At 38.8% G+C, this 16,756-nt stretch overlaps 1 protein-coding gene across 1 annotated transcript in view; it reads right to left on the bottom strand.

The window, feature by feature from the left end:
• Nucleotides 1–15,595, bottom strand: part of LOC103800864 (janus kinase and microtubule-interacting protein 1-like) — a gene marked incomplete at both ends in the record, with an annotated part of 21,609 nt that extends 6,014 nt beyond the window's left edge. The window contains 4 exon segments of the mRNA XM_009073255.1: nt 483–602; nt 1,271–1,480; nt 13,444–13,938; nt 15,532–15,595. Of these exon segments, the coding sequence (XP_009071503.1) occupies nt 483–602; nt 1,271–1,480; nt 13,444–13,938; nt 15,532–15,595 (889 nt within the window).
• Between the last annotated feature and the right edge of the window lie 1,161 nt (nt 15,596–16,756).

Raw genomic sequence — 16,756 nt, 5'->3', positions numbered from 1 at the left:
TTTGTAAGCTACTACGACTCTCCTAGGATAATTTCACCTACTTCAGAGATTTCCCTTGAGAAACGGCAGATTTTTCATCACTAGCAGAAGAAAGTTTTTTTAACTCCTAGCTAGCATAAGCAACGTCACAAAACCAATGTCACATTTCCAAAGGATTAATACAGTAATTTAAGTGCATAAATTATGCAGGATTTACACAGCATCATTGTACAGTGCCACATGCAAAACACCAGTCAATTTGATAACAATGACCCCAATATAAATCTGTAAATTTTTATTTCTGTAAAACCAGAAAGAGTCTATCCATGTCTTCTGTGGTCACAAGATGAATTTCTATAGAAATCTGTTATATTTAGATATAATTGATTGAGGCCAACCAGGACTAATTTCTAAATTATTTATAACACTCACTTTCCACATTAAATCTTTTGCCATCAAGATGCCCTCCCAGTCACCATCTGTGTTATTACTAATTAATTTACCAGTTCATTTCTTTCATCTGCTAAGAGAGTATTTCTGTCTTCCAGCTTCCTTATTACAGCATTCAGTTCAGCGATTTTTAACTGAAATCTCCGCACATCTCGTTCATCCAAATGCTGCTCCTTTACATCAAAAGCATATAGATATAGAAAATTACCTTATGGAAAATATTTTGCTCTCCATAGTTTTATATCATGGTTTAGCAAGTGGATTGTGTAAACTTAAAACAGACTCTTACATCAATGTCTGAAAAACTTACTTTGGTTAACTGAAACACTAAACAATAACATCCTGTGGAACTGCTACAAGAACACTGTCTACTTGTGAAATATATGGAGAAGTTTAACAATTAAAAAAATGAGCTAGATAAATAATATTGTACACATTATGGTTTACTTCTCACCAGATTTCTTACTCTCAGCTAAAATAATTCTAGTGCACAGGACACAGATTAAATCACATGGCTCAGTTTTTGAGAAGTATAGTACCTAATTGCCAATGGTTAAAATATTCCTAAAGTAATGAAATAGCAAGAAAGTACTGGGGTTCACAGCTGAAGGTCACAATGTAAATTCTAGAAGTTCGATATCCACATATTTTTCAACATTCTTTGCAATTTAAGAGGTCCATGGAGTTTGTAAATCATCAGTGAAACAGCACAGTGCAGTGCAGGGTCATTTACCATTAACTGGTCCTTTGTTGTATTTTAAAAGTAACTGCAAACCCAATGTGGACACCCAGGCAGCAATTATCCCATGCTGAACACTTGAAGAGAACACAGTTTTCTTACCGGACTTCCCATGAGTTCGGAGATATCCCCTACTCCCGCGGGAAGCTCTCTCTTGGGACTACTGTGGTATCGCTCTGCCTCCTTCACTTGGACAAGCTGTTCATCCAAAGCTTCTTTTTGAAGGAGCAGTTTCTGTGTGTGGCCTGCCTGGACACCAAGGTCTTTCTCCAGAGCCAGAATCACCCTGTCTTTGCCTTTTATCTCATCCATCTGGAAAGAAATAATGCAAGCAGTAAGTTCCTGTAACATCCCCAAGTGCTCACTGCATGCACACCTACAAACTTGCAAAACCAAAATTCTGGTTCTGTGAGAATTATACCTGCAACCAAACTGTGGTTGCCAAAACCAAAATATACTTCCTCTGAAGCTTTTTCCCCTCTCCTTAATACAATCTCAGCCTTCACTTGATCATGAGTTTGCTTGGTACAGTCTCAACTTATGGGACAAGCAAAACCAGACACAAACGTGCACTGAAACGGAATACACAGTCACTGAAAACATCCTCTTCATCTGAGGATACACACTTCTGTAAACAGAATAAAAACCTCCCTGTCACTGTTTACGTTTCAGAGAACAGGGCTAGTACCAGATAAGACAAAGACACTGTTTAAAACTCACCTGGGCTTTGCTTCAGAGCTTGAGCCATACACATTTGCCCCATGCTGACTCTCTCCTTATTAGTGAAAATCACCTGGTGAATCTCTTCACAGACATAGTAGCATATACATGCACAATATTTAAACTTAAAATCTTAAGCATACCTATGTATTTTATGTGCCCTCGTTATAAGAGTCAAATGAGGACTAGTCTTTGTGTAGAAGGAAAAAAGTAAATGCACACAGAGCATTAGAATAAAGGGTAGGAAAAAATAGTTCTTAGACACCCTCTATGGTTACTGAACTGTGTGTTCATACATCTCCATACCAAATAAAGCATACTGCTCACAGTGATCTGTTGCAGCTCTCATAGGATTTGTCCTTCACAGCATCAGTGTTAAATCCACTTTGGTACTATTCCAAATGCTGGAGGAAGTGACAATCTGCAGCAGTTACTATAGAAACAGATTTCTTAACAAGAACATTAACCATTAACAACATATGTGCTGTATCCCCTTCATTTTTCAAAACTGTTTTCTTGGCCAACATAAAAGGAATTTTGGAATTTTTTTCTAGGCCAACATGGAATTTTAGAAATAAAGACTATTATAATCTTATTTGGAAAAAATAAAAGAAACTAATGAACTTGTTATATCATACATATGTTGTTCGTTGTAGTTGTGCACCCATAGAAGTCCTTTATGTCAAGCTACACCAAAAGAAAAAAAATAAAAGAAAAATGAAAAAGGGAAGTGTTAGGAGTAATTTATAATTCAATCTAAATGATGTACAGGATTAACACAGTGAGATTACATGATGGGATGCAATTTGCTTCTTCAGAATTCTTGCCTTAATCTTTTCAGTCTACAAAGCATGTGAAATTAGTTCATGTACAGAACCTGAGTGGTGGGAGATGACCTGGCTGAACCATAATCAAAGATAAAAAAAGCCAGATTTGAAGTAAATAAACTGGTCTAAAATGCTTTTAAATTCTAACTGGAATTGATGAAGGCTGGTTCTGATGAAGATTTCTCTCTTGATTTGGAAAAGTTGCTGAGTTCCAATTTCTCATACAGTAAATAAAAACAATAGTTCCTAGTATGTTAATGCAGATTCGTGAGACTTTCAAGTATGCCACCAGAGCACACAGGAAAAGAATGCAGATTTTATTAATGGAAGAATTTGCAACGTGCAGAGTTTCACAGGGACTGTGCAGTGGACAACAATGACAAAAATTAAGCAGCTGCCTCATTTACTGAATGCTCTCTGTCATGCACACTGATCTATCAGGGACCCCTGGGGAGGAAAAAATGTCATGTAACTAAATACTGTGGACAGTTTGGCTTTCAATTACACAGGTGTTCACATTGACCATCCATGTAACTGAGACAGGAATTTGTCCACGCAAGGCACACATTTAACAAGAACACCCAAGGTTATATAGGCAGCCCTGATTTCTGTTACCCAATGAGTAGCACATTTCATCCTCTTCATATTCTCACAGCCTAAATGGTAAATGCAGTGACATAGGTTGCAAGATGAAGAAAGAAAAGAAAGCAACAATCTTGGTAGGTCTCCTACTTGCTGAACTGAACATTTGGAACAGATGTGCAGTGCAGTCACACCCATCTCACCCTCCTTGCACACTTCCACAGATCAAAGCACACAAGTTCACACACATTAGAGAGAAATGCCCACTTGGGGTGGGAGTTAGGGGAAGCCAGGAATGAAGGCAGAATCCTCTGCTCTTCCTGCTATTTTTCCCACCACAAAAATCTACATGTGCTGAAACTTTCAGAAAAAAACAATTCCCCATGTTTCATTCAAATAGAAAACTCTCTGAGACACTGTTAATAACTAAAAATAGCAATACAATAGCAATGACTGCATATCCTTTTTTATTTTGGGCTTCTATTTTAAGTTACACGTAGGCACGAGAGAATCCCTTCCTCATTTATGTATATGTATGTATATGTATGTGTGCACACAAATACATAGAATGTTGCAATAGCACTTAGTTTTTTATAAGCACAAACTAACAGAAAAAAAGAATTTCTAAGCAACTAACTTATCACAAACTGATTAAAATGAACAGAACTGCAGCAAAAAATGCCTCTAAGTCCTGTTTCAGAAGCCTGAGGCTCAATACAATTCTCCTTTCTTCAAGAGGGCAGTTACACCCTTTATTTATCCAAGGTAACTACATCAACCTAGTTAATGCCTCAATTTTCTTAAATTTACCCCATTGCCTGACCCAAAGATTTATTGTCTTTTTCAGACTTGCACAGTACAGGGCAAATTTGTTCATCTTTCCTGCCTGCTTTCTTAACAGAGTACAAATTGCTCCAGAATGGGTGGGGGTGGGTGTGTGTGTGTGTGTGTGTGTGTGTGAAGAGAAATATTTTACAAGGCTGTAACATCCCTCAGTTCCATGTGGGAAAAATGGTAGGTCAAGGGCCCAGGAGGCAATAAAAAAGGAGGTACAAGAATAGGAAAAAGAGAGGTGGTTCAGGTTTAAATTGTACAAAAGCTGATGTAGAAAGGTCAACCACTCCCAAAAGACTTTAGTTTACCCTAGTCTTATATATTCTAATAGTTGTAAAAGCTCAAAGTCTCCATGACAGTTTTGTCACTGGAGAGCCACATTTTGTTACATAAAGCAAAAAAATTGGCAGCATAAAGAAAAACAGCCTAATGTAATTAGGTTTGTATTAGATATGTATATTAGACCATGTATTATGGTCTGTGTTTTCATGGGGAAAAGAGTATGTTCCATTAGCAAATGAAAATTAAAATGGATTAATTGGAGTTTCCTGCTGCTTGCTATTCTGATCAAGCACATGTTGTGGAAGCAATACTGTCATAGTCAAGACTGCATACATGGTCTAAAAGAGAAGCAATATTTTTTATTAGTCTAAGTGACAGTGTTGGAAAGAAAGGCTTTAGGCACAGAAACCCTTCAGCAGATCAGATTAAGAAGCATTTTCTGTTTCCTCCAGTGGCACTACTCCTACCTGAAGGAACAAATGGCAACTGGAACTTGACTGCACCAATCTCCTACCACTGCTTTTATGTATTCCACCCTGTACTACTAATTTGAAACCTCTCACTAACATACAAAGGGTAGATACCATCTTTTCTTCCAACATATTTAGCACAATGAGATCCCAATCCATGCACTGGGCTCACAGGCATTGTGTTAAATCAAATCCATTCTCCCAGAAATTCCTTCCAGCTGGCTGCTTGGTTTTAAATTTGTTCTCAGTTTAAAACAAATTTGTCCACTTTTTGCAGCTATACAATACAACAGGGTCACATGAACTCTTGCATGTTCTGTTTTGCATGGATTTTAAAGCACTTCAGAAGAGTGATATTTTTCATTATGAAATTAAGCATGGTACAATTCAGTACCAAGAGTCTGTGATAGGGGGGCAGTGGAGCAACATGAGGTTAGAACACATTTTCAATTCTATGCATTGAGAAGTAGCAGAAATACCCTCTAAAAAAGGACTTTAAAGAAAGTAAGATCATTCACAAGCAGCTGCAGAGAGAAATTGCTGAGAAATCACCTTAAGTATCGTAAGTGACTCTGGAGCTGTTGGTTGAAGTTAGAGCTTCCTAAAGTATCATTTCTTAATGGCTTTTGTGCTGTCAAACGTTAGGTGATGAATACAGTCACTACCTGCATTATATCAATGAAGAGTTCATATTTATAGCCTGTGTCAAAATGACTCAGGTTCCTAAGAACAGGTATCTAACCACCTCTAACAGCTGAGAGAAATGAGCAGCAATGAGTGTTTATCAGACATGAAAGAAAAGCAAGCCAGTCATCGGAAAAAAATATCCCCTGCCAATTATTCCACACTTAATAGCCACAGTGAAAGAAAGTCAGAGACCTTTGGAGGAACTTTAGCCTCCCATAAAGTTGAAAGAGAAATTCCCAGGGAATTAAAAGCCAGATCAAGGCAGTGACATGCTCTGTTTCCAAAGCGGAAAACGCCAGCTGCTGCATTGCCAAGTGTAAGACCTTCCTCTTTACCCATCCTAGTCAATGTTATCTCCTAGCCAACTGCAGAACAAAATTCTACAGTGTCCTTCTCCAGAAAAAGACTTTAATTAATCATTCTACTAAATGCCTGACACTGAAAATGGGGCTAGCTTGACAGAAGGATTGCTGGCTACTAGGAAGAGTGGAAAAAAAAGGAGATGCCACTCAAATAAACAGGTAAGGGTTGAACCAAGTGGAATTAACACCTTATACATTTATAAAGGGACACTAAACCTAACAAAACTATCCCAAGCTAAAAGCCCACCTGGAGCAATAAATTAAAACATTCCAGTGTTGTGCATAGCATTCTCCACACCAGATAGGGTCAGCTATTTAAATAAATGTTTGCTGCTTATTTAGGAACCTTAGGGGGAAAAGGGACAAGAGATGTAGCCTTTCAGTAGAGTAGACATGGGTAGATGAGGCTTATTCTTCATTTCATGTGCAATTTTTCTACATCAACTGTCAGTATTTTCTTCCAGTAGATTTTCCCACATTTTTGTAAAGTGGGTAAATCTCACATATATCAAAAGTTTTGATGGCAGAAAATTCCTGAACTTATTGATAGGATGTTTCTCACCTCTTTCTCAAAAGCCACTGGTGTAGTCAACTACAATCTCTACTACTGTATTTCATATGTTGCCTATCCCAAGTGTTCATCAAGAGAGCTAGAATGAACAGGTAGTCAAAAAAATGAAAAATTTAGCAGAACTCAGTAAAACAACCTTAAGGAGATTTTTGTCCAGGTGCCACACCCTATGTAATTTTTGTGGCTTTTTAATACTGGTCCACAATTTGTAAGGAGATCTAAAAGTCGAATTTGTGACCTATCTACCTACCATAATAGAGTCTTTAGAAAATACTAAGAACAAACACAAAATGCTGAGCCTGTTCTACAGAAAAGACCATTGATTCAGGGGAATAAGGTCTGGCTGGAATGTTTCCCTATTAGCTCCAGAGAGGGCAACCATAAATCTTCACAGAGGATAGAAAGCCAAGTATTATTTGCAGTCCTACAGTTCTGGAGGTGGTGGAAGGCTCTTTGCAGAAGATTAGCTCAGCCTTGGAATGCAGCTGAAACATGCATCTCAAACAGATGGCAAAATCCAGAGAAGCAGCCTACAATTTGATATCAGCAGCTGTGAGTGAAATACAGGCAGGTTTAAGTGGCTGAGAAGAAACATGCTGCTCTCCCCAACCCTGAATGACTGCATTGGATGATTCAAAGCTCAGCTTTCCAGTCTCAAAATTCAAGACTTTAATTAGGAATCAGAACTCATGCCACTGCACAAGTGAGAAAAGCCAGATTCTCTCCCAGCAGAGGATCCAGGAGTGCCCCTGCCAACAGCCAACTGCTCCTCTACTCCAGAATCTTTAGAGACAAAAGGTCTCTGCATCGCCCCAGCATTGACTATAACAAAGATTTGAATTTCATTGCCTTAAAATGTTAAAATCCTAGTAACAGGAATGCAGGAGAAAGTAAATGTTAATAGTAAATTGCTGTCACCACTGCAAATTATGCAATTACATTAGGGAATAATACATTTTGACAGCTTCATCAATCGCCTGGATGAAGAAACAGAGTACACCTTCCCCAGATTTGTCAATGATACCAAATTTTGGGGGAGCTGTTACTACATTAGAGGACAGGAACACCATTCAGGGGGACTTGACATGTTGGAGAAATGACACAAATGCCCTTATAAAGTTTGCTTAAGACAGATACAACACCCTGACCTTGGGAGAGCTCGATTGCCTGCAACAGAGAAGGCTGAATGCCAATTGGAGTTGGCAGTTCCGCAATGGGAAGAATGGAAAAAAAAAAGGAAAAAAGGAAAGATTTTGGTGTCTTGTAGGGCAAGATGGAAATATGGTTGGTGGTGAGAGCTTGCCATGACTGAAGTTAACTCGATAGTGTGCCAAACCAGGAGGAATATAGCCAGAAGGATAGAGAAGCAACTTGGGCTTTTATTAAGCATTTGTGAATCCATGCCAGGAGCAGTGTGGCCAGCTCCCCAGCACAAAAAGAAAGGTATTGACAAACTAACATAAGTGTCATATAACTGGAGGAAGGCCATTAAGACCACGATGGAGCTGCAGCATGCAGTGTTCAAGGAATGGGGAGGGTGCCAGGCCCATTCAGCCTGCCAAAGGAAAGAAGGCAGGATGCATTACAGTTGCAGACATACAACCAGCAATCTAAAAAGAGCTGCAGGGATGAACAAAGCAGACATTTCTCCAAGATGCTCAGCAAAAGGACAAGGGTGACAATCAAAGTTATAGAAAGAGGAAGAAGAAAAGGCTTTTCACAGTGACTAGGCATTGGGGGTGTCACAGAGATTTGTCAAACTCCAACTTGGGAGACTTTCAAATTGGACTGGGGTAGACCCAGAGCAACCTGATCCAAATCTCATGGCAGTGAGACACTCGACTAGCTGCCTCTGAGAGGACCCTCAGCATCCAGATTTTTCTGTGATTTTATGATGCTGCAGTTCACTTATGGAATAGCAATGCTAAGTAATATACTAAGGACTTACAGGCAGACAAACATATTAAGAGCTGTGCTAGGTTAGAAAATATGAATCTGTGAAGGACATGCGTTGAAATTCTGATTTGGCCTGAACTGGAACAACCTAATTCTTAACTCTGAAAAGGTGATACATTCTGAAGTCTTCACATACATCAGGAGATGCAGCATTACACACAGACACAAACCTGAAATAATAATATTTGTAAAAGTCAATATAGATGGTACATAAGCTTATTCTGTAAGAGGGTTTTCCCCTTGAGCAGAAGTTTCTGTGAAACGTCCTTGATTTTTACCTTTAGAAACTGCTTAATCTATTAGCTTGAATTATATCCTTCCATGCACTGCACTAGATATACTTGGTGAACACCAAACAGAAGAAGAGTTCCACACTGGAAGGAGATTTTAATTTATGCAGCAAGATAATTAGGACTAAAGAGACTAAGGACACTTAAATAGTGCATCTGTCTCCATAAATCATGGCTGATCAGGAACTTCTGAAAATCACTCCTGAACACAATTTCTTTTACTTTGATTCTATTAAGAGCAAAAGGATTTTTTCCTTGCAAGTATGAATCTGCAGTACAGTCACATTACTCTTTAGACAATTTTTATGAGGTTATTTGAGAGTACAATTGAAATATGCAAATTTAATTCATCTGGTGTAGGATGTGCCCTCTTAAACAGGAACCTTATTGCACATCTAATAAGATCAGTGGATTCTTTTTCATTGATTTTGTGGTTAAGAAAACTGGGACTATTTTACATTAAAGATAAAAGTCTTTCAATTAATTCCAATCCAAGCTGTTTAAGAATGTTTAGGAAGACTGTACATGTAAAGATTTTAACAGGGTAGAATGGCATTTAGCTGCAAAAGAGGTGGAAGGTTTGATATTAAAGAATTTCCAGTAGAAGAAACAATATACTATAACTGTGAACCACAGAACATGATAAAAGTGTCATTTGTTTACTCCCAAGTTTAAATGTTATGTTTATATTAACAGTGTTCACAAAATAAACATTCAGTTTCTTCTTCAAAAAATACTACAAACAAGTAGATCAGTGATGTCATAATTCAATAACCTTTTAATGATTGGACTTTTGCATATATTTTCTGAGACAAGCACTGTAAAGTGTCCATTATTCTTATATCTGCAAAAACACTAAGAGAGAATCATGCCTTGCAAAGTAAAGGCCTCTTAAAAACAGTGTCCAAGTAGTCCTAGAATGAATGTAACCTAATATGATGTCTTTAATAGCCATGCCCTCCTTCCCAGCTGTGCTGATAACAGAATAAGGTTGATCTGTTTCCAAAGCTCACCAACAATTTAAACATGCTATTTCTGCAACATCACGAAAAAGAGATAAACTTTACTTACCACTGACAACTATCTTTAAACCTGATTCTAAACCCAAATAAGTCAGTTAAATTACAAGCTTAATCAAGGCCTAAGTAAAATGGCTGAAATAAACTCATTTTGTGAATTTTGTGAGCCTGCATTAAAACATTAAATGGCCTTTCAGTACAGTTCTGCTCTTCATGCTACTTTATAAACACAACTTAATAAACTCAACTTCTCTTCACCATTAATCAGGTCTGTATTAAATTTACCTTGTACCAGCCTAGCCCTCAGAAGGAAACCAGAAGTATCACTTACAAGAATTCCATTAAAATAGAAACCTGTTCACACAGAGTTAGCTATGTACATGTTTGCCTATGCAGCCTTCAGCTGGATGTATATGTTTCAAGGCTGTGGATATGGAAAAATCTGTGAATGAAAAAGTACAACTGTGATTTTGTATATCTTTTTAATTCATAGAAACATGCTTTAACAATTTTTCCTTCATGTATATTACTTCTCAGCTGCTATTTCCGATTTTTTCCCTTTTCTTTCATTTCCTAGTTTTTAATACTCGTTCTATTACTAAGTATCTCAACCGATACCAATGTAGTTTTCATTATACAGAACACTACAACTGTTTAGACTCAACTACTTCAGCAATAGCAGATCGTGCTTTCTTATCTTATTCTCCAAGGTGCCTCTTTTAAGACATTTGTTTCATTTGTCTCTCCAGTTTGTTACTAGCTAATTTTACTTCTGGTTTCTTAGCTGCCAGCACATTGTGCTGATGCATATATACAACAGAGAAATATTTCCCTGGGGGGTGTGGATGGGGGAATAAAATCCACACGAACTAGTATTCCCTAAATTAATGAAAATTACTGTTATATTGTCCATTACAGGAAGTGACAAATTCCAATATAATTTCATACTGCACAGAGAAAAAATGTGTTGTATTTTTCACATTAGGCACTAGGACCTTCTCCATTTGTGTTTCTATTGATGTTTATTGGGTATTTTTCATGTCTCAATTCAAAACTATGAAGGCAATCTCATAATTGATAAATCATATGCCTAAAATACTGACATTTGTACAACACAAGCATGGCAGTTTATGTACTCAATGTAATTGTATCCATATATTCATAGACAATGGATTTTGCTTTTTTCCTTTCTCATTGCTTAGTTTTTGATGACAGCCAAGAATTGCAAGATTTTACTCAAATTAGTCATGGGTATTACAATTAACAGCAAAAATACTGATTTTTTTTTTTTTCAAACTGCAATCTCTATAGGAAATACATTTGCAGAAGTAACCTGTGATCTGAAATGCAAAAATAAATCAGCCAAGTCTGACAAGACAATCAGACTGTATCCTGCATGACTCTGTCTGAATTTGAATTACAGTATGGCCTGCCCATTTAGGCCATTAATCCCAAAGATGCTGGTTCCTTAATAGTGCCATAAAACACTACACACATACTAAAGAGCACATTAATTGAGGCTTAGCTACAGAACTGTGCTGGTATTAATAACACTGCCTGTCTTATCTTTGCCATTTCATCCCACGAGGGTAGGAACCAAGCGAGAACCCCAAATCCAGAGCTGACAGGGTTAATCTGAAACTGAAGGCAAGCATCCCTTGAACTAATTAAAATGAGGTGGGGGGGGAGAGGAGAGAGGAAAATATCCTGATGATCAGATTCTATAATCCCAGTTGCTCTCTCAAAGGAAAAGAGCAGCATCTAGAAACCCTGCAGTATTTTTTATCTTGCCCCAGATTTAAAGAGTGCCCTTTGCAGTAACAACTGCCTAAACTGCTATGAATGCCTCGAAGAAGCACTTCTCAAAAAAACCCCATAAACAACACCATAAAATTTAATGAAAAAATTGAAATTCATTATATGATAGGAGTGGAGGCACTACAAGGCAGCACCAGGCTCCTGGAGGAAGATACAGAGGTTTCCCATCAGACCAATGGCAGGTTTCCTCTGGTGCTAGGAATAGGAAAGAATTGTCTACACACTCCCCCAGTACATTCACCTTTTCAGATATACTGAGTAACAGAGGCTCAGCAAGGCTCCAATTAAAACTCTAAATGACTTGACAGGACTATTTTGTGGGGGGGACAGAAAACAGAGTGCCCTTCTTCATCACCTCTGCACTGCAGCAGGCTGAAAGCTTCTACCCTTGAAAGTGAAGAGTTAAGTGTTTCTCGTAAAATACCACTCAAAGGCCTAGCAATGGTTTATTTACTGCAGTGATTTGGCAGGACAGAATTTGGGGTGCACTGCTATATGTGCCTCACCTCACCATTTCTTGGTGAGGTACCCTTTGAGAAGGCTAAATTCACTTAGAAAATGTTCTCCAGAAAAACATGTGCCAGAATATATTAATCTTCTCTCCTCTAACACTTTTTAAAATTGCCTGTACTTCATAGTCACTATTTTAGCATTCTACATTTATAACAGAACAAAATATGAAAGAAATTGTTTGCAGAAACCCCACACTATCAGTCTTTAATTAATGGAGGAAATGATACCCCTGACACTTGATCAACATCCATTTCATTTCAAGTGTAAATATTAACTGCATAAAAAGCTTTCATTGTCTTAGAAAATCACCACCATTAAACAGGTATTAAATGTTTGTAGCTTGCCCTCACCAATATTTTTTGCAAGGAGTACAAGAAATAAGAGGTTATATCTGCACAAATGCAAACTGACATTTCATAAGGAAACTAATGTTTCATTCCATTCCAAGTCTGTACTTTTTGGCATAAGATAAACAATAACCTTATTGTAATCTTAGAATTTATTTGCATAGTTTTTGCACTGCTGGATTATGCAGATTAACAATTAGATATATATATATATGCATATGGTAAATATCATGGTACCAAACAGAAGTGTCTTTTGATGAGGACCTCTCTAAATGCACTAGTATGTACAGCTCATCTTAGATTCCTTACATTTCACAAAGCTGAATAATTTGAAATATTTGGGGCACCCACTGTTGGGAAATACTGCCTGGTTTTCAATTTTAGACTAACAGCACAGTCTGCCATCTGTGCTGAAGTCCTAGGTTTACGAAGCGTGAAAAAAGCCTGCTGTCCTAGGCCCTAACTTTTCTGCTGCTATAGAAAAAAACACAGAAAATTTGAAAAATAAAAAAGGGCAGCAAAATTGAATGACCTGGATAAAGATGCCCAAGAAGCAAAGACATTGTCTTGCTTCAGCACAATTGGTTCCTTCAGTTTAAATACAAAAGCTCTACGAGAAGTTAATTTTGCCATCTCACAAAGTTGTTGCACTGCCAAATGAGCAATGCTTGACTTGTTTGGTTCACCAGGAGTATCACTGAGCAAGTGGGAATGGGAAAGTCTATTTCTTTGATCTGTTGAGAAAATTCATCCTGAAAAGTCTTGGTTGCCTAGTATTACACTTAATGCAACATGAAGCTTTGGAGTGTGTTGGGTAAACCATGGAGCCAAGATTCATCTTTGCTCTAAGGAGGAGAAGGTAGTGGAAACAGTGGCCCATTGCAGCAATCAGCACTGATGAAAATTGTCACTGCCAAAGAGTGCTTTGATATTTACGGGTACATACATAGTAACACCTGCTATACACTGAAATAAGCAGCATCACTCAAGAACTTACCAGCCTGCGGATCTCTCTCTCACATTCCCTCTTGATCCTATTGATCTCATCCTGGTGGGACTGATACGCCGTGCGCAGGTCTGCAGCCTTCATTTTATCTGCCTGCATGATGTTGTTCAAAGCTTCTTCAAGCTGCTTTTTGCCAGATTTCAGCTCCAAGATCTCTTGCTGCAACTTGATTCGTTCCCCATCGAACGCCTTGCGAGCCTCCTCCTTCGCTTCGCTCAGCAGTGCTGTCTTCACTTTGTCAGCTGCCCCGTCCCGCAGGACATTGACTGTTGACTGCAAACGCTGAATTTCACCATCTTTGATTTTCACCATTCTTGCCACCTCCTGCTCGTGCTGCCGGATCAGTAGCTCTCTGACACTCTGAAGTTCCTTCATTTTCTCCTCGTGGAGCTTGGCTTTCAGTTCAGAAACATAGGCAGTGTGCTTGTGCTGCTCCTGCTCCCTTTCTTGCTTAACCTCTTGGATTTTTTCTCTCAGTTTCCCCACCTGGAGCAATAGAAAATATTGGTTAACAAGTGCTATCACACTTTTGAAAGTCACCCAGGAAGTGTTTTCTAAAATATTATTAAAAATTCATCCTGAATATTCAAAAACAAAGACTGCACACCTGACACCTCTCTCTACTAAACAACTAGAGAACCAGGACTGCACCATGTGCATGTTCAGGAACTGTTATGGGGATGTGCAATTGGCAATGAGTTCTCACAATTACCTCCTTATTTCCTGCACCAACCACCCTCATCCATACTCTCATCCATAACCTCTCTACTGCACTCTACAACCAAATGGAAAATTAATCAAACAGAGAGAGAAGAATTTGTGTTTATGCTGGAAAAACTTTTATTTTGGATTACTTCATTTTTTACCTATTTCAATTGAAAGTCCTTATTAGGTGAGAAAAGAACTGGCCTCCTATTCAATGGATCTCACCCCTAAAACTGAGACTATTCACATCTCCAGAAAATATAGGCCAGTGACTCTATGGGTTAGGGAGGGAAAAATCTTACAGCCTATTATAGTAATACCCACTGTGATGAAACCTCATTATAAAATGATGCTCAGCAGGCTGCATAGAAAGCAATACTTTTTCCAAGAGGGATTAGACATTAATTTAGAAGGGAAAAAAAAAGGGGGAAAAAGGAGAAAGGCTACAATGTATTTCATCAGGCAAAGTGGCAGTAACATCTTCCTACTATCCCTATCACAGTGACTGCCAATCTGTGGGCTCTGTACATGTGCTTCCCATCTTAAGGAGAGTCAGAGGTTTCAAAGACTTGTGTTTTAACCTTGAGCAGCAATACAAACATACATACCAAACACTGCTTCATGGTAAAAGGAAGCTACCTACCAAGGATGGAAGTCACTGTCACATCTGCTTGCCTCTATGCTATACAAAGCTGGAATCTGTAGTCATATGGTGCATTTAATTTACACTAAACTAGGACAGAATTGCAACTGATCTTAGTGCAAAAAGGATGGGAGATCTCTATCAATATTCAGACTATCATTGACTGCAAAAGTTTAATTAAAACAAAACATTTTGCATGGTTCTGGACTCTACAGCTGAAACAAAAGTAAAGGGTTAAATAAACAGGAAAGGTCCAGAAACCCACATTATTTTGTTTACAAAGAGCACGTTGGATCTAAACAGGCACTTCTATGTGTTTCTTTTAAAAAAATGGGATATCTTAACTCAAAAGTCTCAGATATTTCAATGAATCCACGATTACTACCCAGTTTAAGATTTACAATAAAATGAGTCTAACATGTTACTCTTCAAACACACAACACTGACAGTAGGATTTCCAGTGTCTGAACTAATGTACTGGGTGTTCGTGGCCAGGTTTTGGTAGCAGGAAGGCTACAGGAGTGGCTTCTGCAAGGAGCTGACAGAGGCTTCCCCCATGTCCAACAGAGCCAATGGCAACCAGTTCCAAGATAGACCCACCACTGGTCAAGGTCAAGCCAAGTGGTGACTGCTCATTCACTGCAGCTCCTTGTGCTCACTGCGCTGGACTTTAAGGTTCAGTCAGAGCAAGTCCTGCCTCCACTCATGTTAAAATAAGTATAGTTTTGTGCTTTAGTCAACTCTTCTTGTTACTCAATACCCAAACTTCGAACGTCTTTCAACCAAGCTTTTCCACTAGCGGAACGAGGGCAGTATGTGAGCCCCTGTTCAGTTCAGGCATTTCCTTCTCCAGGCTCTCCATAGATGGCAACAAACCTACAGTCCAGGAGGACATGCTACCTACCAAGAGGCTGCCCAAAGCTATCCAACAAGTGTTCCCAAAACAAAAGACATTACACAGGAAGTAAGGCAGGGCCACAACTTTTGCTTCACCCCTTAGGCAACATAAATGGACCGAGCTACTCATATGACTGATGCCCAAAACACCATGAGCAAGATCCACAATGATGCATGTTCAAAGACCTACAAACATATCAAGTTTGGATCGGGTATTACAGAAGCATGCAGGAGAACAACTTTACAGAAGAAATTTCTTTAAATGGATCAACAACAAATGAAGCAATGAACTGGGAAAACATGCACAAAGTATTAGATGTGTCTTGGATAAAATTTCATTTCAGAGTGCGCTGGTTTGAGCTGGAGCAGAGTTAACTTTCTTCATAGAGGCTAGTATGAGGCTATGTTTGGGTTTTGTGCTGAACACAGAGTTGATAATGCAGAGATGTTTTTGCTGTTGCTGAGCAGAGCTTACACAGAGTCAAGGCCTTTGCTGCGTTCCTTACTGCCACACTGGCAAGGAAGTTGGGTATGCACGGGAGATTGGGAAGAGACACAGCTGGAACAGGTGACCCAAACTGACCAAAGGGATATTCTATACCATATGTCATCATGCTCAGTATATAAGGTGGGAGGAAGAAGGAGGAAGGGGGGACATCTGGAGTGATGGCGTCTGTCTTCCCAAGGAACCGTTACGCGTGATGGGCCCTGCTCTCCTGGAGATGGCTGAACATCTCCTGTGAAGCAGTGAATTAATTCCTTGTTTTGCTTTGCTTGTGTGTGCAGCTTTTGCTTTCTCTATTAAACTGTCTTTACCTCAACCCATGAGTTTTTGTAGCTTTTACCCTTCTGATTCGCTCCCCCATCCCGGTGGTGGGGGAGTGAGTGAGAGGCTGTGTGGTTCTTGGCTGCTGGCTGGGGTTAAACCATGACAGTTCTTTTTGGCGCCCAACGTGGGACATGGGTTTGAGATAACAGATTTGATTGGGATGTGCTAGATTGAATTTATAGCTGTTAGTGATGTTTAGCTGGCTAGTAATAAACAGGCTCTTGTGCTTG

The sequence above is a fragment of the Acanthisitta chloris genome, unplaced genomic scaffold, assembly GCF_000695815.1.
Source record: "Acanthisitta chloris isolate BGI_N310 unplaced genomic scaffold, ASM69581v1 scaffold32244, whole genome shotgun sequence".
Classification (NCBI taxonomy): domain Eukaryota; kingdom Metazoa; phylum Chordata; class Aves; order Passeriformes; family Acanthisittidae; genus Acanthisitta; species Acanthisitta chloris.
The sequence above is the reverse complement of the archived record's forward strand: the minus strand, read 5'-3'. Positions and strand labels throughout refer to the sequence as shown.